Source organism: Eptatretus burgeri, chromosome 16, assembly GCF_056783735.1.
Source record: "Eptatretus burgeri isolate ZD-2024b chromosome 16, Ebu_testis_v1, whole genome shotgun sequence".
NCBI lineage: Eukaryota > Metazoa > Chordata > Myxini > Myxiniformes > Myxinidae > Eptatretus > Eptatretus burgeri.
The window spans coordinates 24,399,675-24,417,854 of NC_140976.1; the positions used below are offsets into that span (position 1 = coordinate 24,399,675).

Sequence of the window (18,180 nt, forward strand, 5' to 3'; positions counted from 1 at the left end):
GTCTTGCAGCCGTTCTGTGCCACTTCCACTAACGTTCCTTCCAAAACATTTCAACTCTTGCACGACAGCCTGTGCAACATTGATACTATTACTTGTCGAGTGTGGGCCCGTGTGGAGGAGTGGCTGGGGTTTCCCGGCAGGAGCCGCATCGTGGAGCACACCCTCCCTCCGACGGTCAGGTACCCACCGAACTCTGACCCCCATCTTGTCTCTCTCCACGGCTGCGAGGGTGCAATAAAGACTCGGGGTTTCTTTTCATTTTGTGTGCGTGTCTGCGTGTGGGCCCGTCTTATAAGTGGAAACTGTTAAAGTGTTTGAATCATTGCAAATCTCTCCTTGCTTGCATATTCACGTTGTCTTGCTTTGTGTCTTCATTTACTGTAAATAAATCATCACAGAAATGTTCCCAGTCTGTTTCTGTCCCTTCTTAAATTGGTCCAGCATGGTTCGGATCTGAGTTTAGGCAGGGTTTTATCCCCGATAATCCATTCATTCCAGCCGGCACGGCTTTGGCAGTTTCCGCTCGACTGCAATCGAACCGGAGTTGGTAGCCAGTAGTTGGAACTCCACCGCAGTTGGTAGAGTGACCCGGTTCGAGCAAGACGTGCCAAGGGTGTGGTTTCCCCGGTAGTTGAAATCGTGTAATTCGGTAAATTGGTTAGACAAACAAGCCCGAAGGTGACATGGGTGGTTGCTATATAATTGCATACTAGTCATACAGTTTTTGACGGATCGGGCTGAAATTTTTTGACAAAGAGGTTGATCATGGTGCGCATAAAAGCGCGGAAGCCGATTTTTGAAAAAATAAATATATAAAAATATTTTTAGGATTTTTTCAAAAATTTCAAAGTCCCGTTGCTAGGCAACGGTGGCATCCATAGCAATGGTGCTCACAAAAACAAGTAGATCCTGGTATGAACCTACCAGTCAAATTTCATCAAAATCGGTTGACTCCTCTGGCCTCCAGAGCTGTCCATTATATACATACAGACAGACGGAAAACCTGAGAATAACGGTGGTCTAGCGACAACCCAATAGACCCTATGCTATGTGGTTGAAATATTGGCGACCACGGTCGGTTAAACGACCCGCCGGCTTGTGGAGTTATCCAAGCGACGGCCTCCAATTCCGGGGAGTTTGGAGGGAGACGCTGCAAGCTTTCCCCACCTAGTGGTCGTTCTCCCCACCGACCCCCGGCCCACAACAATATCATTGGTTTTTAAAAGGGTGAAACAAAATATGACAGGGAAGCTTTGTGGGGACATCACAATTCAAGATTGTAATAAAATGAGGTAATGTGGTGTTGTGTGTTTTTTTTTTTTTTTTTTTTTTTTTTTTTTCCTTCTTCTTCTTCTTCTTCTTCTTCTTCTTCTCTCTCTCTCTCTCTCTCTCTCTCTCTCTCTCTCTCTCTCTCTCTCTCTCTCTCTCTCTCTCACTCTCACACACACACACACACACACACACACACACACACACACACACACACACACACACACACACACACACACACACACACACACACACACACACACACACACACACACACACCATAAAGAGAGAAAACAATCCTGTTTATGCTGCTGCTTTTAACTCTTGGGCTACCAGGAGAACCAAGGGGTTGATGCCGGATGACCTGACATTAAGCCGAAGGACCTGCCTGCCAGCATTGAAGATCCTACGGAGTGTTTTGTGAAGAGTAGGAGAGTTATCGCCAGAACACTGAACAACTTACAAGTTCCTTTTCGGTGAGTATCTCGGAGTGGCAACCTGTCCAGGATTGATTAGAGCCTCAAAACATTTCAGGACTCGTCGCGATTCGATCCGGAACTCGGTAAAGAGTATGGGCCCCTAATTATCAGATGAACACATGGACAGTTTTTGCATCATTGTATAACTGCCTGGACGGTTTGATTGTATTTTGCATCACGACGATGCACATCATCAGCTTTTTCACTTCTGGATCAATATTGGGAGTAACGCAGGTTAAAATGTATCGAACACACACACACACACACACACACACACACACACACACACACACACACACACACACACACACAATGGGGCGATGAAAAAAAACATTTACAATTGAAACTTGTGGTTATGACATCAAATTTGCATTCTCAAACAAAGAAATGTAACATTAATGAATCGAAAGTAACTGTCGGTCAACCTTAATACATACAATACACACATGCAGAAACATTATAAGAGGAACAATTATAATCTACAGTATATAATATTGTGCGCATTGCCTTATGCAATGTCGTTTTACGATTGCAGAATTGAAAAATACTCATTGCCTTATGCCTTACGCCTCACTCCCCCTTGCCCCCTTTCCCGCTGCGACCACCCCCCCCTCCCCAACCACCTGCGGTGAAATAGTTTTAAAACTTATCGGTCGCAGCGCAACTTCACATCATAGCAGTCAACACGAAAGAACGAGAGAAGTGGCATTTACCGGTTCATCCCTCGCAACCTTCACGGCAATGACGTAAGAACATGTGCACGCAAAGGATTCAACGCGTATGACGTAACATCCCATCGACATCTCTAATTGTTGTTACGGTGAACAACAAACATCTGACAACAAAATTGCGTCACAAACATAACGAGATGTCAAACAGATAGTCGTTTAGAATTACACTTTACGGGGACGTTTCAGCAATGATAACGATCCAAGATGGGAAATTCAGGTGTAAAAAAACCAAGCGAGGCGAGATTTTCAAAGATGAATCGATCCGACAAACGGATGAGTGGAGGTACGCGTAGACCCGTGCACCGCTCTCTGGTTGTGTTGGAGCTGCGAGAGCTCGCACTCAAAGCTCGACTTTGCATCCTCGAGATCGAGCTCAGTCCTCGAGCTTTTACGACAGAATTTCTTCCTTGGATGCTTGTTCACCGTTACTATAAAATCAACTGATTATAATGATCATTATTTAATTAACAAAGTTTAACAATAATAGATTTTAATCAACCAACTTTAATAATAATTATTTTTTTATTTTTTGAATCACTTAAACTTTACTGGAATAATTTACCTGTAACTTTCAAATTTTGAGTGAGCAATCCTTCGCACCGTCTTGCATGATGCTAAACATAAATGTAATTAATTTCGATTTCGACAATCATTTTTTATTCCACGTTCGATTATTTTTGCACTGAAAGCAAAAGAATCAGAAAGTACCGATTTGATGAGGCGTTTTATCGACGAACGCGTAAATCCGAACCAAAATAATCCCCAAAATAATAATCAACTCATCTCAACTCCACAGGTTTGCATAACAAGTGTTTTGTGCAACCGGAGAGACAGGTGTGCAGACAGGTATTTTGTGCAAACGTGTGTCTGGCCTCTTGTCTGCCCAGAACAGGAACTCAAATGTGGATCGAAAAACAAAAGTTGGTTTTTTATAAATTACGGTTTTGACAAATACACAAATGATCCCAATACAATAACTCATACAAACGATACGCACACACACAAACTCGTACAAACTATACGCACACACACAAACTCATACAAACTATACGCACACAAAAACTCACAAACTCGTGCAAATGATACACACACACACACAAACTCGTACAAATAATATGCACGTACAAACGACACACACACACACACACACACACACACACACACACACACACACATACACACAGACACACAGACACACACACTCGTACAAACTATACGCACACAAAAACTCACAAACTCGTGCAAATGATAAACAAACTCGTACAAATAATATGCACACACAAACTCGTACAAACGACACACACACACACACACACACACACACACAAACTATACACACACACACACACAAACTATACACCGCACACACACACAAAAACTGACGAACTCATGCAAATTATACACACACACACACACACACACACACACACACACACACACACAAACTCGCACAAATGATGCAAATACACAAGCACACACAAATTATAAAAAAAAATACATAATCTCATAAACTCGTACAAATGATACAAATACACAAACTCGTACAAATGATACAAAAAAACAAACTCGTACAAATGATACAAACACACAAACACACACAAATTATAAAAAAATACATAAACACACAAACTCGTACAAATGATACAAATATTCAAACACACACAAATGATACAAACACACAAAAATTATAAAAAATACATAAACTCACAAACTCGTACAAATGATACAAATACACAAACTCGTACAAACGATACAAACACACAAACACACACAAATTATAAAAAATACATAAACTCACAAACTCTTACAAATGATACAAACACACAAACTCGTACAAATGATACAAATACACAAGCACACACAAATGATACAACCACACACAAATTATAAAAAAATACATAAACTCACAAACTCGTACAAATGATACAAACACACAAACTCGTACAAATGATACAAACACACAAACTCGTACAAATGATAAACACACAAACTCGTACAAATGATACAAATACTCAAACACACACAAATGATACAAACACACACAAATTATAAAAAATACATAAACTCACAAACTTGTACAAATGATATAAACACACAAACTCGTACAAATGATACAAATACTCAAACACACACAAATGATACAAACACACAAACACATAAATTATAAAAAATACATGAACTCACAAACTTGTACAAATGATACAAATACACTCAAACTCGTACAAATGATACAAACACACACATACTCGTACAGATGATACAAATACACACATACTCGTACAGATGATACAAACACACACATACTCGTACAGATGATACAAACACACACATACTCGTACAGATGATACAAACACACACAAACTCGTACATATGATACAAATACACACAAACTCGTACAAATACACACAAACTCGTACAAATGATACAAATACACACAAACTCGTACAAATGATACAAACACACACATACTCGTACAGATGATACAAATACACACAAACTCGTACAAATGATACAAACACACACATACTCGTACAGATGATACAAACACACACAAACTCGTACATATGATACAAACACACACAAACTCGTACAGATGATACAAATACACACAAACTCGTACAAATACACACAAACTCGTACAAATGATACAAATACACACAAACTCGAACAAATGATCGAAACACATTTGAATAATTTTCTATAACTAGGAAGATTGAAACAAACAAAACCATTAAAATATCAAAACAGTCGTGTATTCGTAGATGACAGGAAAGTTTGGACGAGGAGGGGAAGTTTAAACTTTGGGCGGATGTATCATGTCAGGTGTATTTATGTACGTGCATGTGTGTATGTATACATGTGTGTGCATGTATACATGTGTATACGTGTGTGTGTATGTATACATGTGTATACGTGTGTGTTTATGTATACATGTGTATACGTGTGTGTTTATGTATACATGTGTATACGTGTGTGTTTATGTATACATGTGTATACGTGTGTGTTTATGTATACATGTGTATACGTGTGTGTTTATGTATACATGTGTATACGTGTGTGTTTATGTGTGTTTATGTGTGTTTATGTGTGTTTATGTGTGTGTGTGTGTGTGTTTTTGTGTGTTTATGTGTGTTTATGTGTGTTTGTGTGTGTGTGTGTTTGTGTGTTTGTGTGTTTGTGTGTTTGTGTGTTTGTGTGTTTGTGTGTTTGTGTGTTTGTGTGTATGAAGGCAATTGGGAGGGAAAAAAATCAATAAATCGCACCTCCCCGCCTTGGTGATGATCATCTCGGTGCCAATGGAGTGGAACCGTTTCCACAACTCTGCTCCCTGAAGTTCCACTCGAACTCCAGGCCCAGACGAGTCCACGATGTCTCCTTGTGGGGTCCCACTCTCCAAGCCTGTGGGTAGACCGTGTCACACGTCCCTCCCCATCTGTGGTCGTTTTTAGACAATTTCCTGCCATCGGCTAGCATGCGCAGGTTATACTTACCAAGACATGATCCGGTAAAGGTGCAAATCCACGATACGCTCGAGTGAGCGATATTAACCGATTAACCGAAACACCAAACTACATGCAGTCTACCATTTTAGGGGTAGGAGGACAAGGGAGTGCATTAACCTGCAGCAGGACAAGGTCCGGTCAAACACGCATCCGAGTCCTTGTGTTGGCGTCGCGCGGGACTTGCACCCGGGTCGCTCGGTTCGCCCGGTCTTCTCGGCTCGCTTCCCCCAACTCCTCTCGAGGATTCTCTCTTGCGCTTCACTGTGGAACCCGCAGGCTGGAGCAGCGCTTCAACCGAGAAAGCGTGGGCGCGGGAGCTCAGGGCCATTGCGGCGCCGCTTCCGTGGACTTTGTCGTCTCGTCGTTGATATCGATTTGATAGTTGCTGGATGAGATCTCGAAAAAAGATCTCCGGTCTACGACGGTCCAGCCAGCCTATCCGGACTTCACGTGACCAGGAGCAGGCAGCATCGCGAGCTGCGGAGGGGCTCAGAGTTTCCGCCAGATAGCTCGCTGGATGTCCTGTTGGAGGAGCCTCCGCGGGGCGGCTCAGGGCGCGGAGAGACTAATTGATTCGGGGCGTCGCGACTGTCAGCGCGCTCTCCGCGCTCGCGCTGATTGACGCGGACACGTGCGGGCCGGGGGTGAGGGGCGGGGCGAACCAAGCGGGCATCAGACATGGGTGTGGCTCAAAAGGGATGGGGAACGAAGGGGACGAGAGGGAAGTCAAAGAAAGATCGGAAATAAATAAATAAAAGGTTCATGGGCACTCTCCATCTTCATCATCTCCTCATGCCAACACACACACACACACACACACACACACACACACACACACACACACACACACACACACACACACACACACACACACACACCCCGATACGAACATTGATGGAGCACATGCAAAGCCACAACTATCCTCCTGCAGATGCACGATCCTGTTGTTGCACCTCCTCATTTACACCGAAGGGTAATAAACTGGAACCACGGAAGATTGTCATCATTTTTCTGTTTAGGGGCAAATCTAATGATTGTTCCACATTTTGAACAATGTAAAAACATGACGCTGGTATCCCAGGTTCAAATCCCTAGTGTGAAAATTTCCATCACAACGAATGTCCTTACTGTTGATGTCAAAGTCTGGGTTGTGGTGGTTAATGGTTGAAGCGTCCACTCCGAGTCTGAGACGTCGGTGGTTCAAACACTTGGCAAGACAAACCAAATACTTAAAAAATGGTACGTGCTGCTTGATTGCTTGGGACTCAGTATCTGAAAGGTGAAGAGCATGGACAAACTCAGTATCTGAAAGGTGAAGAGCATGGACAAACCCCACAGGTTTTTATTTTTATTTATTTTTTGTGGTATACAATGTCGAGGCTCGTATAAGAGCGAACACACAGAACGGATGACAAGGGGAGCAGGAGACAAGAGGGACGAGAGAGGGAAGCACAAAACAGTGGGGAATAGACACAGGAGGAGATCTGTGGAAGAGAGAGGGATGGGGCGGGGTACACGGGGTAAACAAGATGGATGCTACAGGGACTTTTAGGAAAGAAAGCAGGGAATATGAAGGCGAGGGGCTTGGGGTGGATTAACGGGGGGGGGGAGAAAAGATCATGGTTTTGGATGGGGGAAGATAAAAGGTGGTGATGAGCAGCTGTTTTGAAAACCTGGAGGGAAGAGTGGGAATGAAGAGAGTGTGGGAGTTTGTTCCAAAGGCGGGGAAAAAAAGAGGAATGAAAGAATAAAGGTGAACAGTGATTCTTGATTTTGATAGTTTAACCAGAAGGGGGTTGCTGGTGGACCTTGAGCACCATGCGGAAATATGGGCGGCAAAGATAGCCTACAGAGCAGGGGGTGAGGCCAGAGAGGAGACGATAGAACACAGAAAGACCACTAACCTGCCTGTGGTGAGAGAGTGAGGGACCCAAAGACTCGGCCTCATCGCAGGAGATACCAATGACCTTAAATGCTTTGGTTTCCACAGCGTGAAGCTGAGAAAGGTGAGAGGTGGAAGCACTTGCCCAGAGGGGAGAGCAGCACTCCATCAGGCTGCGGATGAATGCTTTGTACGTGGTCAGGAGCTCAGGTTTGCCAAGGAAGGACTTTGTACGACAGAGGATTCCCAGTTTCCACTCGAACTCCAGGCCCAGACGAGTCCACGATGTCTCCTTGTGGGGTCCCACTCTCCAAGCCTGTGGGTAGACCGTGTCACACGTCCCTGCGGAGCGGCTAGCATGCGCAGGTTATACTTACCAAGACATGATCCGGTAAAGGTGCAAATCCACGATACGCTCGAGTGAGCGATATTAACCGATTAACCGAAACACCAAACTACATGCCGTCTACCATTTTAGGGGTAGGAGGACAAGGGAGTGCATTAACCTGCAGCAGGACAAGGTCCTGCTGCAGGTTAATGGAACTACCGCCAAGGTCCTGCTGGAACTACCGCCAAGGAGCAAGACTGTCTTTGGAGGCCAGCTTGGAGATGTGGCTTTCCCAGGAAAGATCATGGTGGATAGCAAGGCCCAAAATTTTGAATGAAAGGACTTCTTCAAGAGGATTGTTGAGAAAGTAGTTTGGAGGGGGGGGGGGTGTTCCAGACAGTCCGTTCAGAGATACAATGTGAGAGTGCGAGATTTGTCAGGATTGAAAGACATGGTCCACGTGTTGGACGAGCTTGTGATTTTCTCCAGATCTGCAGAGAGCGAAGAGGCTGCTGCTTGTCAATCCGAGGGATGACAGATGGGACGGCAGAGGGTGGAGTAATCAGCAAAAAGATATAGAGGATTTTCCAGAGAGTCGGAGAGATCATTGATGAAAACGAGAAAAATAACAGGACCCAGAACGCTACCTTGAGGAACTCCAGCCTGGACAGGAAGAGGGGACGAAAGGATTCCATCAAGGGTGACACATTGACTGCGGCAGGAGAGGAAGTCTGTGAGCCATGAATGGAGATGGCCTTGGATACCATAGGAAGAGGGTTTGTTGAGCAGGGCAGGGTGCCAGACCATGTCAAAAGCACACAATATGTCTCAGGATATGGCTCTGATCTCATGTCTGGCATTGAGGACCTCCATCCATTGTTGGGAAATCAGGAGCAGCAAGTCCAAGGGAGAGTGACCTGGTCTGAAACCAAATTGATAATCGGAAATCAAGCCATTGGAGAAGAGGAAGGATTTAATGTCGGAAGCAATGATGGATTCTATAACCTTGCTGATGATTGGTAGAAGGTTGATTGGCCTGCAGTTGCACCTTTTTATGAAGAGCAGCGATGTTTGCTGATTTCCAAGCAGATGGCAAATGACCTTGAGCAAATGAGAGGGTGAATAGAACAGAGAGGGAGAGCAAGAGCAGAGGAGCAAGTTCAATGGGCTTCTCCTGAGGAAATGCCCCACTGAATTCAGTAAGAAAGGCGGAGCCATTGTTGTAACGCCGCTGGTACTCAGAATGCCCCGGGAAGTGACGGCATTTCCACCAAGCTCATTGGCTGTGTTTGTCCCATCTAACAGTCCTGCATTGTGTCTCATGTATTCGTCTGTATATTATACGTGTGTGTGTCAGCTCCATTACGAGCCTTAGATCATGTAAAGACAGAAAAAGTGCTCCAACATCTACCGATTGTCCTGCACATACATCATATTGTTACGAATTTCGCCCGCCCGGCGTGCGATCGGCCACGTAACTCAAATCGCGACACGTCGCCCACCGGAACAGACAATTCAGTCGTGACCCTCTTGGAACTACCGCCAAGGAGCAAGTCACGGGTGGGGGTTTAACCTCACCACAACCCAGTCCGCATTCTACCCACGCGAAATAGGGTGAATCGCCGAATGTCGATATACCTAAGTACCCGCACGGGTAGCGTACTGAGGAGTTGTACCATGCCGCAGGTCGACTCCGGACATGAACCGCTTAAGCGGCTCGTTCCGTGCTGCAGGGATAACCGAGCGGAGTTATCGTCGACCTCGATGGTTCAGATTATTTATTGGGTGTCTCCACCCACTACCAATCCCTTACGTGATGCAAGATGCAACTTTCAAACAAAGGAAAGGACACAACGAAACGGGAAACAGTTCAACAAGCAAGGACATTTATTATACAACACGTAAGCAGGCAAATAGGAACAAAAGCAGGCAAACAAAAGCAAGGGAAAGCACTACGACCGAATATAATTAATAAATGTACAGTCACTTCAACAGTTTCTACTTTACAAGACACGGCGCCACAAGATCCATACAAAACCCCGAAAAGAAAATGGCGACTTCCCTCTGGGCCGTCGAGTCCTCCTCCCACGACCGTCGGCGTGGTCACGCCTGGCCCCGACTCCTCTCGCGGTCTGCAAGCTCTCTCCGGCACTCCTCGCCCAAACGCGCAGGTCCGCCACACCACCGGCGCTGCCGCGTCTCCCGTCCGTGCCTCCGTGGACAGGCCGCCCGCCAAACCACGAGCACAGGACCAGAACGAGCCAAGACCCAGCCTCCATAGCTGCCAGAGCAGACAAGCGCAGAGGAAGAGGAAGAGGAAGAGCCAGCGAGGAAGAAGAAACGCGAAGCCAGGACCAGGATGAGAGAAGAGGGAGTGAGATCCACGAGGAAGGAGAAGAAGAAAAAGAAGAAGCACCCTACGCGCATCCGTCCTTTATGGAGCGGGGCCCCGCCCTTTGCTCCGCCCCGTTCTCGGCTCCACCTCTCTTCGAGGCGTTTCCAGAAAGCTCTCGAAGGGGGGCGTGCCCCCACTCCGACCACCTCACGCCGTGCATACACCAATCGGGAGCGAGCTGCCCCACCCTCCCCTCCACACCAAGTGTGGTGGGGGGGATTCAGGAGGAAGCATCAGGCGGGGAAATTAGGCGGGAAAACCCCACAGGCATCGTTGGTTTTCTTCTCCACGCGCCGTACGCCCGCGTTCTCGGACCCTTTCCAACGCGGAAAGGGTCGTAGGTCCGTGGAGAACAGCGTTCGGAGTGCGGGAAGTTGCGAAGGTGGTGCTGTTGTAGGTTTGATCCAAAATAACGATAGAACAGAAAAACGGCTATCTCAAAGGATCGCAGCCCGGTGAATCACACATATTCCCTCTAAACAACGGGTGTGGACTAACGACACATGAACTTATCGATATATCTAACCTGAGGACCTTTCTGGTGTATTGCAAATTTCCATAGCCATAACAATATGTACCTACAATCTCTACAAAAAGCCTTTGTTATATTGTTACATTCTGATAATTGTTACATTCTGTTGGAACAGATTTAATTATAAGTTAATTCCATTATAATACCTTCGAATAGCAAATCAAAATGGACCTCAAAAAACAATTGCTTACCATGAGTTCAACAAGATAAAATTTGCGTTCCAACACCTTTTTCTGGGTTTTTATTGTATACATAGTCGGGGCTCATGGAAGAGCTGGTATACTGAATGGAGCAGGACGTAATATGACGCAAAAAGGAACAGAAGTTAGAGGGGAGAAACACCAATAGCAGAGTTGAAGGCCAAGATAGAGGGTGATTTGGACAAACAATGGGTGTTGGGAGGAATGGGGGGCAGGAGAGGACATTTGTCAGGTCAGGCCAGATTAGATCTGTAACTTGCTATAGGTACCATGTTAACCTGTATTAACATGTTTCATGGTGGGTTGTCAGAGACGAAACCGTCTCCCCCACCAGGTTTTCTGGTGAGGAGGGTGTTTGGATATGGACACCGAGCAGGATTAAAAACAAAACCTGTCAAATGGCGGAGGAGCTCCTTGTGAGCCAACGGCCATCCACATCTTGTGCCCAACTGTGTCGACAGACGTCCTCCTGCAGTTGGGTAACTTCTTTTTTTTTTAGGAGGTTGGTGGCAGGATTTGCACTCCTGACCCCATAAAACCCTTCACTCCGCAAAACACAAAAACGCAAAGAAATATGAAAATCCACTCCATGGGAATACCTCCTGTGCAGCTTCCCTTCGCAGGGCAACTCACCGGATGACGGGATTGGGGAAAAGTCTTTGGGGCCCACACTCTTTGATGATAGTAGGAAAACCACGGGGTAAACTTCCCCCCATCAGATTGTGGTCTTGTGTATCAGGGTGGTACTGAGATGTCGTTCACCAGACGGCGGTCTCCTTGAGTTAACATGAGACAGTCGCTTTGAGTGGGTACCTGGAATGTCCTCTCCCCAAGAGATGATAATCACCTGCCTCTGTTATCATCTGAGCTCAAGCGTTTGAACATCGGTATTGCAGCTCTCTCTGAGGTTCAGACCGGATAGTGGGGAGATCATGGCGAGTGGTTACACCTACTATTGGTCTGGTCACTCGGATGGTTACTATGCCCAAAGAGTTGCTGTAGCTGTGTCCAATTAGGTGACTCCAATGATAATTGAGGTAACACGGGTCAACAAGCATATTATGAGACAAAGGATTCATCACTCATTGGGTGTTGTTTCCTTGGTCTCCATATATGCTCTGACTGAGGCGAGTGATCTCACTGTGAAGGACGCATTCTATGCCACGCTCGAGTCTGTGGTTGATCAGTGCCCTCGGCAAGATACTCTTCTCGTCTTGGGGGATTTCAATGCATTAACTGGAATTGATAGGGTTGGTTATGAGACATGTGTTGGTCCCCATGGGTCTGGAACTGTGAACCAGAATAGCTGTAAGTTCCTTGAGTTTGCAAGAAGTCATGGACTTAGGTTGGCTGGTTCATGGTTTCAGCGCCCAAAGGCTCATCGCTGGCCTTGGTATTCCAATGGTGGTGTGGCAAAGGAGATTGACCATATGCTCGTTGATGGTCGCTGGAGGATGATTCAGAACTCGAGGGTCTCCTGGAGTGCTCAAGTTCCTCACAACCGACCACAGGCTTGTTGCAGCGACTCTTTATTTTCAGCTTAAATCCAGGAGAAAGGTACCATCCCAGCCAAGGCTGGATGTTGGTAAGTTCAAGGATGAGAGGGTCGCTGAGGAGTTTGCAAACAGGCCGAGTGGGAATTTGGGAGGTCTGCGTGCTTCGGGGAATCCTGAAGAGTTGTGGAGTGCCTTCAAGACCAACATCATTGATGTTGCCGGTGGATGTCTTGGAACCCACCGGAGGGTGAGGAAGAACTTTCTCTCTCAAGGGACACTCAATACCATTGACCAATCGCAGGGCAGATTAATGGCAGAGCTGAGCTGGTCAGGGAGTTGAGACGAAAAACTGTACGTGCTCTGAGGGTGGACAAGGAGGCCGATGTGTGAGGAATCTGCGAGGGGGTAGATTATCGTCCTGCTTACAGGGGAATTTGTGCATTGCATTCCTCCTTACATTGCTGTCAGCCTTATTGCTTACAGGGAAGCCCGTTCCTCGGTGTACTGCAGTTAGAGCAGAGGGTGTGGGCTCTTGATAGAGGAGTCCGAAGTGAAGGCCAGGCCACTGGGCTGGTGACTTTTCGTGACTGTACCTTGCTGATCCACCAGCTGTTTATTTTGATGTCAGGGGTGTTACTATCCCTATTGCTGACCATCCAATCAACTGTGATCCACCTTAGTTCGTGGAAACATAGGCTGTGATGAACTGGTTGAAATTGGGTAAAGCTCCTGGGATGTGGCATCCATGCTGAACTTCTCAAGGCTGGTGGAAATGTTGTACTCATGTTGTTGCATGCAGTTCTGTGCTCTGCCTGGAACACAGGCATCATCCCTACTGACTGGAAGAGGGGCCTTGTTGTCCCTCTCTGGAAAAGGAAGGGTGATCGTCAAGACTGCAACAACTACTGACGAATGACGCTGCTCTCAGTGCCGGGAAAGGTCTTTGTTCGGATAATTCTTGATGGGGTCCGCCACCATCTGCTTGAGCACCAGCACCCAGAGCAGTCAGGCTTTACACCAAATAGGTCAAGGATTGACCATATTCTTCCCTTTGGATCCTCACCGAATGCAGACGAGAGTTTCGGCAGTTGCTGCTTGCAGCCTATATTGATCTCTGCAAAGCGTTTGATTCAGAGAATCAAATGTCATCTGGAGGAAAAATAGTCTTTGTGGGGTGCCACCAAAACTGATCAATCTGATCTCTGAATTATGCTCTAGTAATGAGGGTGCTGTGAGATGTGGTGATACCATCTCCGACTAATTTCCCGTTGTTATTGGAGGTCACCAGTGGTGTGTACTGGCCCCCAAACTTTTCAGCGCTTGTATGGATTGGATTTTGAGGGGGACGTCAGAGAGATCAAGCTGCAGTGCATCGGTTGGGAATGTCAAGATCTCTTACATTGATTTTGCAGATGATATGGTCAACTTTGCGGAGATTTGGGATATGGCTTTGGGGGCCCTCCAGGTGCTGAATGAGGAGTCGGAGCCCCTGGGATTACGGGTTTCTTGGGTCAAAACTATGATCCAGGCTTTCATTGACATCTGGGATGCTGCTATCTTGTCTGTACCTGTTTGTAGTGAGGATGTTGAGGTCACGGAGAGATTCACTTACCTTGGCAGTGATTATCATGTCTCTGCTGGCTATGAGCCAGAGGTCAATCGATGTCTGGGTCGGGCCTCAAGAGTCATTGATTCACTTGATCATGGGGTGTGGCACTGTCGATACCTGTGCAGGAGGATGAAAATCCGAGTCTTCAGGTCCTTGGTGCTTCTAATCTGGCTCTATGGATGCGAGCCTTTGTCTCTGACCAAGGATCTGAGATGGAGACTTAATTCCTTTCGTCCCAGGTCTCTTCAGATAATCCTTGGCAATCGCTGGTCAGACTTTGTGTCCAACGAGCGGTTGTTGAGAGCGACTCAAATTAGATTGGTCACGTGCATAGTCCGTGAGCATCAGCTGCGGCTGTATGGACATGTGGCTCATTTTCCTGACACTGATCCTGGTCACCAGATTCTCTCAGTGAGGGAGATTCGTGAGTGGAGGAGGCCAAATGGCTGACCACGTGCCTCGTGGTTGCAGCAGGTTGATCGGCATCTTAAGGAGACAGGGATGGGCCAGGCATCTGTCTGGGGGATGGCCAGACGGAGGCTCCAGGAGTACTGGCAGAAAGTGGACACAGCGACACACTGCTCTGGTGCATCAGCCACGCACAAGGAAGGATTCATTAAGTGTTAACTGGAGAGTTCATTGAACACCTTACCATGCACATTCTTGAGTAAAACACATGGGAAGGATTTTCAAAACTCTTGCTTTGCGTTTCCAAGCACGATCTACATTTCCTACGAGCCACCATTTTGTCTGAGTCTCGGTATTCCTCAACACTGAGAGCACGAGCAGCAAATTTGATTGGTCGAAATGAGGTTAAATGGTTCAATATTTTGTCCAAGTACTGCAAAACTGATGGTTTTTGAAAATGCCAACCAGGAAATTTGTGTTCTACAGTGTTCTAGTTCAATAAAAATTAAGTTTTAAAAGCTTTCGGAAAAAGAACGTTTTTTGGCAGTTTACCACTGTTTACACACTGTCTTTTACACCACCTTACTTCAGGCATTAAATTCGTTCTTCATGCCTGTTGTTTGTGTCCTTTATAACGTCCCTAAAAACAGTACATTTCCTGTTTGGAATGACTTCCAATTTGTTTGACTGCCAGACAGACAGGCAGGCTAAAACAATTAACGTAGTCCTTTGTGCGCATGCATGCTCGGTACGAGATGCTTTTTGTATGCAGTCAAGGCTCGTGAAAAAGCTGGAACACAGTATGTATCAGGATGCAAAAGAACAAAAGGGGGGGGAACTTCAACAGTCGAGTTAAAGGACAAAATAGAGGGAGACTTGGACAAACAATGAGTGTCGGGAGAAACGGGGGGAAGTCAAGCACGCATTGGAGTGGACAAGATAGAAACAGAAGGAAACTCTCAGGAAGGAAAAAAATGGAAATTTGGAAGGAAGTGGGCTTGGGGTCAGAGGGATTGAAGGGTTAACAAGGGTAGAAAAGATCATAGTTTTGGATTGAGGATGATCTGAGATGGTGGCAAAGAGCTTTCTTGAAGACCTGTAGGGAAGAACGAGATTAAAAATAATGTGGAGGTTAGTTGTACAGGTAGGGAAAAAGAGCAACGAATGAGTGGAGGTGAACAGTGATTCTAGATTTTGGGAGTTTCACAAGAATGGGGTTGATGGTGAACCATGTGCACCCTCAGATACCTGGGGGGGGGGGACAAAGCATGGAAAGAGCAGAGGGTGCAAGACCAGAAAGGAGGTGGTAGAAGATAGAGACCACTGACCTGTCCATGATGGGAAAGTGATCGGCCCATCCAATCATCTTCAACACGGGAGATTCCAATGATCTTAAAGGCCTTGGTTTCCACAGTGTCAAGCTGAGCAAGGTGTGAGGCAGGAGCCCCAGCCAGAGGGAAGAGCAGTACTCTATTAAACTGTGGATGAAGTTTTTGTCGGTTGGTGAGAGATCAGGTGTGCCAAAGAAGGATTTTGTATGACAGAGGATGCCCAGTCAGCGGCTGTCTTTAGATGCCAATTTTTAAATGTGGTTTGCCCAATAAAAGTCCTGGCTGATAATGAGATCCAGGAGTTTGAGTGAATAATCTTTCTCTAAAGGTTTGTTAAGAAAGTAGATAGGAGGGTTTGTGGTACGGTCCTTTCGGAGAGAGATCGTGAGAGTGAGATTTGTCAGGATTCAAAGACACATTCCAAGTGCTTGACCAGCTTGTGATTTTGTCAAGGTCTGAAGAGATGAAAGAGGCTGCAACCTGTCTGTCTGAAGGATGAGGTGTATCACGGCAGAGGGTGGAGTCATCATCAAATAGATGAAGGGGATCTTCCAGTGAGTCAGAGAAATCATTGATGAAAATCAGGAATAGGACTGGGCGGCCCAGAACACTGCCCTGCGACACTCCCGCCTTGACAGGGAGGGAAATGAAAATATTCCGTTGAGTGTCACACGTTGGCTAGGTGGGTAGAGGAACTCAATAAGCCATGTAAGGAGTTGGCCTTGGATGCCACAGGCAGATCGTTTTGGAGAGCAAAGGGGGAGGTGCCAGACTATTGAAAGCACAAGATGTGTCCAGAGAGACGGCTCTGATCTCATGTCTGACATTGAGGGACTCCACTATTGTTGGGAGAGTTGAAACAGCATGTCCAAGGTGGAGTGACCTGCTCTAAATCAGAACAGATCATCTCAGATGAGGCTGTTGGAGAAAAGGAAGGATTTCATATCAACTTTGATGATGGATTCCACGACCTTGCTGATGATTGGAAGTAAGTGAATATGTCTGCAGTTAAGGGGATCAGTTTAGGCACTTTATGTAATTTGGTGATGTTGGCTGATTTCGAAGCAGATGGAAGATGATTAAGGGTAAATGATAGGGTAAAAAGGGCAGAGGATGTGCAACAGCAGCAGAGCAGGTTTTTAGAACACATGAACTGATGCCATCCACTCCAGTTGTGGAGTCATATTCAAGGGTTGAAAGAAACTTCCCCACCTTCTCAGGTAAAAAAGAACCCCAAGAGCAGTTGGGTTGGACTTGATAGTGTGGGTACAGCGAGCGAGGGGGGGGGGGTTGGGAAAACAAGGTTTAGGAGCAAATATACAAATAAGGCATTCAGCCTTCTCATGAGCAGAGTCCGTTGTGGTGCCATTTGAAGAGAGGGAAGGGATAGAAGAGAAGCAAACACAAGAGACAGACTTTACTTCCTCTACTCTTGCAGCGAACATGTGACTCTCAACGGAATCCATTCATCTCCTCTCTCTGTCAAGGCTCGAGTGCTCCAAGGCAGTGTTCTGATCTTTATAAATGATCTCGCAAAATCTCTGGAAAAATCCTCTTTATCTATTTGCTGATGACTCTGCCCGATGCCATGACATCCCTCATCCTTCAGGCAAGAATGCTGCATCCTCTCCCCTCTCTTCAGCCCTTGAGAAAATCACAAGTTGGTCAAACACTTGTAATACGTCTTTCAATCCTGACAAATCTCACACTCTCACTATCTCTCTCCAAAGGGACGGTCTGGTAACCCCCACCCACCTTCGCCCCGCTACTTTCTGGACAATCCTCTTGAGGAAGTTCAGTCATTCAAACTCTTGGGTTTCACGAATAGCCATGATCTCTCTTGGGCAAACCACATTTCAAAGTTGGCCTCCAAAACTCGCTGCTGACTGGGTGTTCTCCTTCATACAAAGTCCTTCTTTGGCACACCTGAACTCCTATCCATCTACAAGGCCTTCATCCAAAGCTTGATGGAATACTGCTGTTCCCTCTGGGCTGGCTCCCCCGCCTCATATCTTGC

The 18,180-nt window shown here is 46.1% G+C and overlaps 1 protein-coding gene across 1 annotated transcript in view; it reads right to left on the minus strand.

The window, feature by feature from the left end:
- LOC147010717 (T-box transcription factor TBX15-like) overlaps positions 1 to 6,844 on the minus strand; it is a 38,165-nt gene extending 31,321 nt beyond the window's left edge. Inside the window, exons 1-2 of the mRNA XM_085860413.1 lie at positions 6,100 to 6,844; positions 5,743 to 5,878 (exon numbers count right to left, since the gene is read on the minus strand). Of these exons, the coding sequence (XP_085716539.1) occupies positions 5,743 to 5,878; positions 6,100 to 6,310 (347 nt within the window). The 5' untranslated portion in view covers positions 6,311 to 6,844. The remainder of the gene's footprint in view (positions 1 to 5,742; positions 5,879 to 6,099) is intronic.
- Positions 6,845 to 18,180: the final 11,336 nt, after the last annotated feature.